General features: G+C 39.7%; 1 protein-coding gene across 1 annotated transcript in view; it reads left to right on the top strand.

Annotated features, from left to right (window-relative positions):
• FSIP2 (fibrous sheath interacting protein 2) overlaps positions 1-13,480 on the top strand; it is a 126,765-nt gene that overhangs the window by 16,001 nt on the left and 97,284 nt on the right. The window contains exon 8 of the mRNA XM_067742370.1: positions 11,176-11,299. Within this exon, the coding sequence (XP_067598471.1) occupies positions 11,176-11,299 (124 nt within the window). The remainder of the gene's footprint in view (positions 1-11,175; positions 11,300-13,480) is intronic.

Below are 13,480 nucleotides of genomic sequence, written 5' to 3'. Positions count from 1 at the left end.
GTGTGGTTGATGTCCAGAGATGTCTTAAACTCTCCTTATTTTGTTGAACTCTTTTTTTTTCTTTTTTCTGTTCAGCTTGGGTGATTCCAACTACTCTGTCTTCCGGTTCACCAATCTGTTCTTCTGTATCAGCTAATCTGTTGATTCCTTCTAGTGTATTTTTTATTTTAGTTATTGTATTATTCAGTCTGTTTGATTCTTCTTTTTTTTTTAACATCTTTATTGGGGTATAATTGCTTTACAATGGTGTGTTAGTTTCTGCTTTATAACAAAGTGAATCAGTTATACATATACATATGTTCCCATATGTCTTCCCTCTTGCGTCTCCCTCCCTCCCACCCTCCCTATCCCACCCCTCCAGGCGATCACAAAGCTCCGAGCCGATATCCCTGTGCCATGCGGCTGCTTCCCACTAGCTATCTACCTTACTACGTTTGTTAGTGTGTATATGTCCATGACTCTCTCTCGCCCTGTCACAGCTCACCCTTCCCCCTCCCCATAACCTCAAGTCCGTTCTCTAGTAGGTCTGTGTCTTTATTCCTGCCTTACCCCTAGGTTCTTCATGACATTTTTTTTTTCTTAAATTCCATATATATGTGTTAGCATACGGTATTTGTCTTTTTCTTTCTGACTTACTTCATTCTGTATGACAGACTCTAGGTCTATCCACCTCATTACAAATAGCTCAATTTCGTTTCTTTTTGTGGCTGAGTAATATTCCATTGTATATATGTGCCACATCTTCTTTATCCATTCATCCGATGATGGGCACTTAGGTTGTTTCCATCTCCGGGCTATTGTAAATAGAGCTGCAATGAACATTTTGGTACATGACTCTTTTTGAATTTTGCTTTTCTCAGGGTATATGCCCAGTAGTGGGATTGCTGGGTCATATGGTAGTTCTCTTTGTAGTTTTTTAAGGAAACTCCATACTGTTCTCCATAGTGGCTGAACCAATTCACATTCCCACCAGCGGTGCAAGAGGGTTCCCTTTTCTCCACACCCTCTCCAGCATTTATTGTTTCTAGATTTTTTGATGATGGCCATTCTGACTGGTGTGAGATGATATCTCATTGTAGTTTTGATTTGCATTTCTCTAATGATTAATGATGTTGAGCATTCTTTCATGTGTTTGTTGGCAGTCTGTATATCTTCTTTGGAGAAATGTCTATTTAGGTCTTCTGCCCATTATTGGATTGGGTTGTCTGTTTTTTTGTTATTGAGCTGCATGAGCTGCTTGTAAATTTTGGAGATTAATCCTTTGTCGGTTGCTTCATTTGCAAATATTTTCTCCCATTCTGAGTGTTGTCTTTTGGTCTTGTTTATGGTTTCCTTTGCTGTGCAAAAGCTTTGAAGTTTCATTAGGTCCCATTTGTTTATTTTTGTTTTTATTTCCATTACTCTAGGAGGTGGGTCAGAAAGGATCTTGTTGTGATTTATGTCATGTTTTCCTCTAAGAGTTTGATAGTTTCTGGCCTTACATTTAGGTCTGTAATCCATTTTGAGCTTATTTTTGTGTATGGTGTTAGGGAGTGATCTAATCTCATACTTTTACATGTACCTGTCCAGTTTTCCCAGCACCACTTATTGAAGAGGCTGTCCTTTCTCCACTGTACATTCCAGCCACCTTTATCAAAGATAAGGTGTCCATATGTGTGTGGGTTTATCTCTGGGCTTTCTATCCTGTTCCATTGATCTATCTTTCTGTTTTTGTGCCAGTACCATACTGTCTTGATTACTGTAGCTTTGTAGTATAGTCTGAAGTCAGGGAGCCTGATTCCTCCAGCTCCTCTTTTCGTTCTCAAGATTGCTTTGGCTATTCGGGGTCTTTTGTGTTTCCATACAAATTGCGAATTTTTTTCTTCTAGTTCTGTGAAAAATGCCAGTTGGAGTTTGATAGGGATTGCATTGAATCTATAGATTGCATTGGGTAGTAGAGTCATTTTCACAATGTTGATTCTTCCAATCCAAGAACATGGTATATCTCTCCATCTATTTGTATCATCTTTAATTTCTTTCATCAGTGTCTTATAATTTTCTGCATACAGGTCTTTTGTCTCCTTAGGTAGGTTTATTCCTAGATATTTTATTCTTTTTGTTGCAATGGTAAATGGGAGTATTTTCTTGATTTCACTTTCAGATTTTTCATCATTAGTATATAGGAATGCCAGAGATTTCTGTGCATTAATTTTGTATCCTGCCACTTTACCAAATTCATTGATTAGCTCTAGTAGTTTTCTGGTAGCATCTTTAGGATTCTCTATGTATAGTATCATGTCATCTGCAAACAGTGACAGATTAACTTCTTCTTTTCCGATTTGGATTCCTTTTATTTCCTTTTCTTCTCTGATTGCTGTGGCTAAAACTTCCAAAACTATGTTGAATAAGAGTGGTGAGAGTGGGCAACCTTGTCTTGTTCCTGATCTTAGTGGAAATGCTTTCAGTTTTTCACCATTGAGGATGATGTTTGCTGTGGGCTTGTCATATATGGCCTTTATTATGTTGAGGAAAGTTCCCTCTATGCCTACTTTCTGCAGGGTTTTTATCATAAATGGGTGTTGAATTTTGTCAAAAGCTTTCTCTGCATCTATTGAGATGATCATATGGTTTTTCTCCTTCAATTTGTTAATATGGTTTATCACATTGATAGATTTGCATATATTGAAGAATCCTTGCATTCCTGGAATAAACCCCACTTGATCATGGTGTATTATCCTTTTAATGTGCTGTTGGATTCTGTTTGCTAGTATTTTGTTGAGGATTTTTGCATCTATGTTCATCAGTGATATTGGCCTGTAGTTTTCTTTCTTTGTGACATCCTTGTCTGGTTTTGGTATCAAGATGATGGTGGCCTCGTAGAAGGAATTTGGGAGTGTTCCTCCCTCTGCTATATTTTGGAAGAGTTTGAGAAGGATAGGTGTTAGCTCTTCTCTAAATGTTTGATAGAATTCGCCTGTGAAGCCATCTGGTCCTGGGCTTTTGTTTGTTGGAAGATTTTTAATCACAGTTTCAATTTCAGTGCTTGTGATTGGTCTGTTCATATTTTCTATTTCTTCCTGATTCAGTCTTGGCAGGTTGTGCATTTCTAAGAATTTGTCCATTTCATCCAGATTGTCCATTTTATTGGCATAGAGTTGCTTGTAGTAATCTCTCATGATCTTTTTTATTTCTGCAGTGTCAGTTGTTACCTCTCCTTTTTCATTTCTAATTCTATTGAGTTGCGTCTTCTCCCTTTTTTTCTTGATGAGTCTGGCTAGTGGTTTATCTATTTTGTTTATCTTCTCAAAGAACCAGCTTTTAGTTTTACTGATCTTTGCTATTGTTTCCTTCATTTCTTTTTCATTTATTTCTGATCTGATTTTTATGATTTCTTTCCTTCTGCTAGCTTTGAGGTTTTTTTTTCTTCTTTCTCTAATTGCTTGAGGTGCAAGGCTAGGTTGTTTATTCGAGATGTTTCCTGCTTCTTAAGGTGGGCTGGTATTGCTATAAACTTCCCCCTTAGAACTGCTTTTGCTGCATCCCATAGGTTTTGGGTCGTTGTGTCTCCATTGTCATTTGTTTCTAGGTATTTTTTGATTTCCTCTTTGATTTCTTCAGTGATCACTTCATTATTAAGTAGTGTTGTTTAGCCTCCATGTGTTTGTATTTTTTACAGATCTTTTCCTGTAATTGATATCTAGTCTCATGGCGTTGTGGTCAGAAAAGATACTTGATACAATTTCAATTTTCTTAAATTTACCAAGGCTTGATTTGTGACCCAAGATATGATCTATCCTGGAGAATGTTCCATGAGCACTTGAGAAAAATGTGTATTCTGTTGTTTTTGGATGGAGTGTCCTATAAATATCAGTTAAGTCCATCTTGTTTAATGTATCATTTAAAGCTTGTGTTTCCTTATTTATTTTCATTTTGGATGATCTGTCCATGGGTGAAAGTGGGGTGTTAAAATCCCCTACTATGAATGTGTTACTGTCGATTTCCCCTTTTATGACTGTTAGTATTTGCCTTATGTATTGAGGTGCTCCTATGTTGGGTGCATAAATATTTACAATTGTTATATCTTCTTCTTGGATCGATCCCTTGATCATTATGTAGTGTCCTTCTTTGTCTCTTCTAATCATCCTTATTTTAAAGTCTATTTTGTCTGATACGAGAATTGCTACTCCAGCTTTCTTTTGGTTTCCATTTGCATGGAATATCTTTTTCCATCCCCTTACTTTCAGTCTGTATGTGTCTCTAGGTCTGAAGTGGGTCTCTTGTAGACAGCATATATAAGGGTCTTGTTTTTGTAGCCATTCAGCCAATCTGTGTCTTTTGGTGGGAGCATTTAGTCCATTTACATTTAAGGTAATTATCGATATGTATGTTCCTATTCCCATTTTCTAAATTGTTTTGGGTTCGTTATTGTAGGTCTTTTCCTTCTCTTGTGTTTCTTGTCTAGAGAAGTTCCTTTAGCATTTGTTGTAAAGTGGTTTGGTGGTGCTGAACTCTCTCAGCTTTTGCTTGTCTGTAAAGGTTTTAATTTCTCCATCAAATCTGAATGAGATCCTTGCTGGGTAGAGTAGTCTTGGTTGCAGGTTTTTCTCCTTCATCACTCTCAGTATGTCCTGCCACTCCCTTCTGGCTTGTAGGGTTTCTGCTGAGAGATCAGCTGTTAACCTTATGGGGATTCCCTTGTGTGTTATTTCTTGTTTTTCCCTTGCTGCTTTTAATATGCTTTCTTTGTATTTAATTTTTGACAGTTTGATTAATATGTGTCCTGGCGTATTTCTCCTTGGATTTATCCTGTATGGGACTCTCTGTGCTTCCTGGACTTGATTAACTATTTCCTTTCCCATATTAGGGAAGTTTTCAACTATAATCTCTTCAAATATTTTCTCAGTCCCTTTCTTTTTCTCTTCTTCTTCTGGAACCCCTATAATTCGAATGTTGGTGCGTTTAATGTTGTCCCAGAGGTCTCTGAGACTGTCCTCAGTTCTTTTCATTCTTTTTTCTTTATTCTGCTCTGCAGTAGTTATTTCCACTATTTTATCTTCCAGGTCACTTATCCGTTCTTATGCCTCAGTTATTCTGCTATTGATCCCATCTAGAGTACTTTTAATTTCATTTATTGTGTTGTTCATCGTTGCTTCTTTCATCTTTATTTCTTCTAGGTCCTTGTTAACTGTTTCTTGCATTTTGTCTATTCTATTTCCAAGATTTTGGATCATCCTTACTATCATTATTCTGAATTCTTTTTCAGGTAGACTGCCTATTTCCTCTTCATTTGTTAGGTCTGGTGCATTTTTATCTTGCTCCTTTATCTGCTGTGTGTTTTTCTGTCTTCTCATTTTGCTTATCTTACTGTGTTTGGGGTCTCCTTTTTGCAGACTGCAGGTTCGTAGTTCCCGCTGTTTTTGATGTCTGTCTCCAGTGGCTAAGGTTGGTTCAGTGGGTTGTGTAGGCTTCCTGGTGGAAGGGACTAGTGCCTGTGTTGTGGTGGATGAGGCTGGATCTTGTCTCTCTAGTGGGCAGGTTCACGTCTGGTGGTGTGTTTTGGGGTGTCTGTGGCCTTATTATGATTTTAGGCAGCCTCTCTGCTAATGGGTGGGGTTGTGTTCCTGTTTTGCTCGTTGTTTGGCATAGGTTGTCCAGCACTGTGGCTTGCTGGTCGTTGAGTGAAGCTGGGTGCTGGTGTTAAGATGGAGGTCTCTGGGAGATTTTCGCCATTTGATATTATGTGGAGCTGGGAGGTCTCTTGTGGACCAGTGTCCTGAAGTTGGCTCTCCTACCTCCGAGGCAGAGCCCTGACTCCTGGCTGGAGCACCAAGAGCCTTTCATCCACAGGGCTCAGAATAAAAGGGAGAAAAAGTAGAGAGAATTAGTAGAAGTATGAGGAAAGAAAGAAGGAAAGGAGGGAAGGAAGGAAGGAAGAAAGAAAGAAAGAAGCAAAGAAGGAAAGAAGGAAAGAAAGGAGGGAGGGAGGAAGGAAGGAAGGAGGGAAAGAAGGAAAAAAGAAAGAAAGAAGATACAGTAAAAATAAAATAAAGTATAATAAAGTTGTTGAATTAAAAAATTCTTATTTAGAAAAAAAAAAGGGACGGATAGAACCTTAGGACAAATGTTGGAAGCAAAGCTATACAGACAAAATCTTACACAGAAGCATACACATACACCCTCACTAAAAGAGGTAAAGGGGGAAAAATCATAAATCTTGCTGTCAGAGACCACCTCCTCAATTTGGGATGATTCGTTGTCTAAAGGAGGGAAGGAAGGAAGGAAAGAAAGAAAGAAAGAACAAAGGTAAAGTATAATAACGTTATTAAAATTAAAATTGATTATTAAGAAAAAAATTTTAAGAAAAAACCATGGACGGATAGAACCCTAGGACAAATGGTGGAAGCAAGACTATACAGACAAGATCTCACACAGAAGCATACACATACACATTCACAAAAAGAGGAAAAGGGGAAAAAATCATAGATCTTGCTCTCGAAGCCCGCCTCCTCAATTTGGGATGACTCGTCTATTCATGTATTCCACAGAGGCAGGTACATCAAGTTGATTGTGGAGCTTTAATCCGCTGTTTCTGAGGCTGCTGGGAGAGATTTCCCTTTCTCTTCTTTGTGCTCACAGCTCACAGGGGCTCAGCTTTGGATTTGGCCCTGCCTCTGTGTGTAGGTCGCTGGAGGGCGTCTGTTTTTTGCTCAGACAGGACGGGGTTAAAGGAGCCGCTGATTTGGGGGCTCTGGCGCACTCAGGCCGGCGGGGAGGGAGGGGCATGGAGTGCGGGGCGGGCCTGCGGCGGCAAAGGCCGACGTGACTTTGCACCAGCCTGAGGCCCGCCGTGCGTTCTCCCGGGGAAGTTGTCCCTGGATCCCGGGAACCTGGCAGTGGCGGGCTGCACAGGCTCCACGGAAAAAGGGGTGTGGAGAGTGACCTGTGCTCGCACACAGGCCCCTTGGTGGCGGCAGCAGCAGCCTTAGCGTCTCCCGCCCGTCTCTGGGGTCCGCGCTTTTAGCCGCGGCTCGCGCCCGTCTCTGAGGTCCGCACTTTTAGCCGCGGCTCGCGCCCGTCTTTGGGGTTCGCGCTTTTAGCCATGGCTCGCGCCCGTCTCTGGGGCTCCTTTAAGCAGCGCTCTTAAACCCATCTTCTCGCGCACCAGGAAACAAAGAAAGAAGAAAAAGTCTCTTGCCTCTTCGGCAGGTGCAGACTTTTCCCCGGACTCCCTCCCGGCTAGCCATGGTGCACTAACCCCTTCAGGCTATGTTCAAGCCGCCAAACCCCTGTCCTCTCCCTGCGCTCCGTGCGAAACCGAAACCCGAGCCTCAGAGCCTCAGCTCGCAGCCCCGCCCGCCCCGGCGGGTGAGCAGACAAGCCTCTAGGGCTGGTGAGTGCCGGTCGGCACCGATTCTCTGTGCGGGAATCTCCCCGCTTTGCCCTCCGCACCCGTTGCTGTGCACTCCTCCGCGGCTTCGAAACTCCCCCCTCCGCCTCCCACAGTCTCCGCCCGCGAAGGGGCTTCCTAGTGTGTGGAAACTTTTCCTCCTTCACAGCTCCCTCCCACTGGTGCAGGTGCCGTCCCTATACTTTTGTCTCTGTTTTTTCTTTTTTTTTTCTTTTGCCCTACCCAGGTACGTGGGGAGGTCTGAGGTCTTCTGCCAGCCTTCAGTAGGTGTTCTGTAGGAGTTGTTCCACGTGTAGATGTATTTCTGGTGTATCTGTGGGGAGGAAGGTGATCTCCGCGTCTTACTCTTCCGCCATCTTCCCACTTCCACCTGATTCTTCTTTATGTTTTCTAACTCTTGTTGAACTTCTCACTGTTCATCTTCTTCTGTGTTCCTTGAGTGTGTTTATGACCATTACCTTGAACTCAATTTTATCAGATAGATTGTTTATCTCCACTTTATTTAGTTCTTTTTCTGAAGTTTTGTTTTTGTTTGGAACATATTGCTCTCTCTCCTCATTTTGCCTAATTCTTTGTGTTTATTTCTGTGTATTAGGTAGATTAGTTACATTTCCCAATCTTGAAGAAGTGTCCTTATATAGGTACCATCCTATGACGCCCAGCAGCACACTCCCCTCTGGTCGTGAGAGCTCTATGCTCTAGGAGTGTCCCCTATGGGGGCTGCATGGGCTCTTCTCTTCTGCAGTTGCAGAGCTGACTACTTTGGTGCGCCGGTAGGCAGGGCTGGCCCCTGGTCTGGTTGGCTACCAGGCCGTGCCTCATGTGATGGCTGCCTGCCCACTGGTGGACATAGCTGGGTCCTGGTGCAGCTGGTTACAAGGCCCAGGGAGTCCCATGTCTCATGCCAGCCAACTGGTGGGCAAAGCATGTCCTGGTGAGGCTGGCTATGGGGCCTCTGGTGGCTGGGTTAGGAACTAGTCACCTGTTGGGAGATGGTGGGTCACAGTGAGGCTGGTTGTATGGCCCAGGTGGATCCCAGGACTGGTGCCAGCTCCCTGGTGAGAAGATCATCCCCCAGTGCTAATAAGCTAGAGGGAGGATTCCAAAATGGCACTTGCCAGCACTGGTGTCTTCATAGTAGAACAAGTCTCCCAAAATGGCTACCACCAGCATCTCCATCCCCAAAGGGAATGCCAGCTGCCTCCTATCTCTCCAGGAGTCTCTCCAAGATGAACAAGTTGGTCTGACCCAGGCTTCTTTCAACTTACTGCCTCTGTACTGGGACTTAGAACATGTGAGATTTACATGTGCCCTTTAAGAACAGAGTCACTGTTTCCTACAGCCCTCTGGTTCTCCCATACACAAGCCCTGCTGACCTTCAAAGCCAGATGTTCTTGAGGTTCGTCTTCTTGGTGCAGGACCCCCTGGCTGGGGAGCCTGATGTTGAGCTTGGACCTCTTTCTCCTTGGGAAGAACCTCTGCAATTGTGATTATCCTCTTGTGGATACCCCAAGGATACCCCAAGGTGTGGCTCTTGACTATACCTCACCTCTTACTCTCCTACCCATCTCATTGTGGTTACTTCTTTATAGCTTTAGTTGTGGAAAATCTTTTCTGCTAGTCTTCATGTCATTCTCACAGTTGCCCTGCAGATAGTTTTAATTTCGGTGTGCCCATGGAAGGAGGTGAGCTCAGGGTCTTGCTACTCTGCCATCTTGGCCACAGCCTCTCATTTTGTAATTTTCTTTTTCTCTCAGTGTTTCTTTTTAGATGGTTTCTTTTTCTGAACATGTATTAATTAATCTCTTTCCCTGCAATATCTACTCTGCCATTAATGCGTCCATTGCATTACTCATCTCACACATTAAAAAAAAAATTGATTTGGGCCCTTTTTATATTTTCCGTGTCTCTTGTTTACCTTGTAAATATATGGAATGTAGTTATGTTATCTGTTTTTTTTTAATTCAAGTATAGTTAATTTACAAGTCGTGTTAGGTTCAAGTGTGCAACAGTGATTCAGTTGTACATATATAAGTATATCTAGATAGATGCTTTTTCTGATTCTTTTCCATTATAGGTTATTACAAGATACTGCATATAGTTCCCTGTGCTATAGATCAAGTCCTTGTTGTTTACCTATTTTATATATAATAGTGTGTGTATATGTTAATCCCAAACTCCTAATTTATCTCTCCACCCACTCTCTGCTATCCCCTTTGGTAACCATAAGTTTGTTTTCTATGTCTGTTGAGTCTATTGCTGCTTTGTAAATAAGTTCATTTGTATCATTTTTTTAGATTCCACATATAAGTGATATGATATTTGTCTTTCTCTGACTTACTTCACTTATGTGATGATCTCTAGGTCCATCCATGTTGCTGCAAATGGCATTATGTAATTCTTTTTTATGGCTGAGTAATATTCCATTGTATTTATTTATATATATATATATGTATATATATGTGTGTGTGTGTATATATATATATATATATATATATATATATATACCACATCTTCTTTATCCATTCCTATGTTGATGGACATTTAGGTTGCTTCCATGTCCTGACTGTTGTAAATAGTGCTGCAGTGAGCATTGGGGTGCATGTATCTTTCCAAATTAGAGTTTTCTCCAGATATATGCCCAGAAGTAGTATTGTGGCATCATATGATAACTCTATTTTTAGTTTATCTATTTTAATGTTATCTTTAATTCTAACAGCTGTATCATTTCTGGATCATTTTTGATTGATTACTCACTTTATGGGTCTGTGCTTCTTTATATGCTTGGTATTCTTTGATTAGATGCCAGATATCGTGAATTTTATATTGTGTGTGCTGAATAGTTTCAGCTTTTTATAAATATTCCTTAGCTTTTTTTCTTGAATGTAGGTAGGTAGTTTATTTGGAAATGGTTTGATTTTTATAGGTCTTGCTTTTTAATAGTTGTTAGATGGGGCCAGAACCATGTTTAATCTGGGACTAGTTATTCCCCACTACTGAGGCAACATTTTAGTACTCTACCCAGTGCCCTACGACTTACAGAATTTTTCTGGGGTGGCTGGTGAGAATAGGCATCATAGGTAGGTGCCAAGTACTGTTTTATTGAATCTTTTGGGATGATCCTGTCTTTGGTCTTGGATTGTCTCCTCACATACACATAGTGATCCATTCCATTGCTGACTACTTTAGGAAATTCTCTGAGGATTTCTGGGTGATTTCCTCTGTGCAGCTATCTCTTTTCTGGCACATCCAGTATCAATATTAGTCCAGAGATTTACAGAGAGAAGTCAAATTTCATGTATGATATTACATTTACCTATAATATAATATATACAATTATGTATTATTATAATATAATATAATATAATATATTATATTATTATTATATGTTATTATATATATAACAATATATTATTATAATATATAATTATATATAATATATAATATAATAGGCCTGAATGACTCTTGGTTCAGGAATCCTCCAACTGAAGATGATTTGAAATTGCCTAAACTCACCAGGAGAGCAATGCATTGAGATGCTATCTGATCTGAAACTAGACACCCTGAAGGTGTGCAGTGAGATAAGTTGCATCTAAGGGTTAAATATATTCTTCATGTTTGACCATGTGTGGAAATTTACCCCTTACTACCCTCCCAAATTTGTACTCAGGATAACCTTACAAGTCATAAGGCTTGCTCATTTCCAACATACTCTCACATTTTAAATATTTATTTGTATTTCTAAACAGCAAGTTGATGTTAACCAATATACTTCTTTAATATTTTAGAAACAAGCCCTTCTAGAGAAAAAAATGGCTTATCATTTACAAAAAATGCAAGAAAGTGGCATTAAAAGAGAAGATATGAAGAAAAATACAATTGATTACAGAGAACAAGATGGACCACATGAATGTGAGAACATTAAGGGCTGATGTAGCTATGTAGAAAGTGCTTGTCTGTTTATTTATGTAAAAGATCCTTTTACAAAACTCTGTTTGCTCACGTTTGCTACCTGCTTTGTGCCAGCGAAGGGTTCTAGGCATTTCCCTATAATAGTTCAAGTTGAAAAGTAGACATACATGTAAAAATTAAAATAACCTTATCAAGTGGTTCAGCAGACAGGCTTGCCTATATTGCAGTTCTAACCAACTTCCCTATACTTAATGTATTTTTTGCTACTGAAACCTTAAAAATTTGTAAAATAATTGCTATCACATATCAACATGGTGTTCTACTATTTTGCCAGCCATAAAGAATAGACAGTACCAGAAAAGAACACAGGGAAGAAGGAAAGGAGGAGGTAGAGAAAGATAGAAAGGAACAAAGAAAGGAAAAAAAGGGAAGAAATGAAAGTTTAAAGGAAGAACATCAAGTCATTACTTTGTTATGCCCAGTATCTACCAGCTTCCTTTTATTTTTAACATTTTAAGACTATAGTAGGATTTATTAAATTAATTAATGATATTAAAATTTCATGGCCAGAATACAAAAATGTAGACTTGTTTTAATTATCTGTGACTAAATGTATCAGGAAAGAAGATAATAATCTTCCATGAGTTATCATCATAGCATCCGATCAATCCTATCTCTGTCCCATCAATCCTGTTTCTATGTGAGAGCCTCCCTTTGTCACTTAAGTATATTACTAACTAGTCTCCATTGGCTCTTATTTTTACCTACTTCAGATCCATTTTTTACACTGCTACATAATTACATGTAAAACTCTGTTCTAGTTTTTTTCTCCTGGCCTCAAAACTTAAAGATCCCCATTACCTCTTAAATGAAGCTCAGACTTCTTAGACAACCATTCATCACCATCTAGGGTCAAACCCAAACCTAACTATTTCACATTACCTCCTTGAATAAGGCAGATATGATCTAGGGGTGATATGCTTAGGCTCTAGAGCCAAACTGCTGAAGTCAAAGTCCTGCTTTACCATTGTCTAGCCATGTAAATAGCTTGAACAAAATTATTTAACCTCTTTGAATCACAGTTGCATCATCTGAGAAGAAAATACTCCTAAATCCCATAAAGAGCCCAAGAGTTCTAGCCCATAGTAAGCATTCAATTAATTTCATTGTCTAATCAAACGAGACTGCTGACCGTTCCTAAAACACAAGTGAACTTTTATACTTCTGCGCCTCTCTTTATCCAAGTTTCTAGCCTGGAATGACATGCTCACTGTCCATCTCTGTAACTCCTACAATTCTTTAAGCTCCACTGTAAGTGACACTACAAAAAGTCTTTCTTGATAACTGTAACTGGAAGATACCTGTCCTTCGAATCACTTATAGTACTTTATATTATTCTTAATACATGTATTCCATACTTCCCACTGTCTTAATTACCTATTATATTGTAACTCCCACCTTTCTGTTTCACAGAGCACCTAGTATTGTATGTATATATGTATATCTTTGTGTGTGTTTGTATACATGCATGCTTACTGAATGGACTATTCAGTCTATTCAGCTCATTGAGATAATGATAGCAATTTCATCCTTCAAAAAAGAAATCACTTTAGAAACTATATACATCCCTGCATCAACAACCATTGATTTTCTCATTTAATAGGAAAAGAGTTTCAAGAAGACATTTTTAAACACTTGTTGCCTCAAATCCCTTTTTTTGAAGAAGTGGGATATAAATTAATTTATTTTATCAAGGTGACAAATGAAATTGAATTATTCCTCTGTAGTAATATTGTCATCTTCCACCAAGTAGATAGCTTCCAGAGGGACAGAGAGAATAAGAGAGGACAGGAACATTAGGTGAACCTGCTCCAATGAGAAGACAGATCACTCTCACATTTGACAGCCTTAATGAAAACCCATTGAGCGCACATGCTGTGAGGATCCTTTGCCCTCCTAAATGGTTAGAAACGGGAACTATAATTTCCTTTATCACAAAGGAGGAATATGTATATGGTTGTTTATGCTAGGCTGTGAGGTACATTCAAGAGTTGCAATTGTCACTGTGGGCTGGTGGGTCTCCAGCCAGTAGCTATATTGGTATCCATCTCTACAAAGACGAAATGGCGTGTTACAGTTGAGCCAGGTATAGCTTTTCTCTCTGTCAGAGGAAAATTCTGT

The sequence above is a fragment of the Pseudorca crassidens genome, chromosome 6, assembly GCF_039906515.1.
Source record: "Pseudorca crassidens isolate mPseCra1 chromosome 6, mPseCra1.hap1, whole genome shotgun sequence".
NCBI classification, from domain to species: Eukaryota; Metazoa; Chordata; class Mammalia; order Artiodactyla; family Delphinidae; genus Pseudorca; species Pseudorca crassidens.
This window is presented reverse-complemented; position numbering and strand designations above follow the sequence as displayed.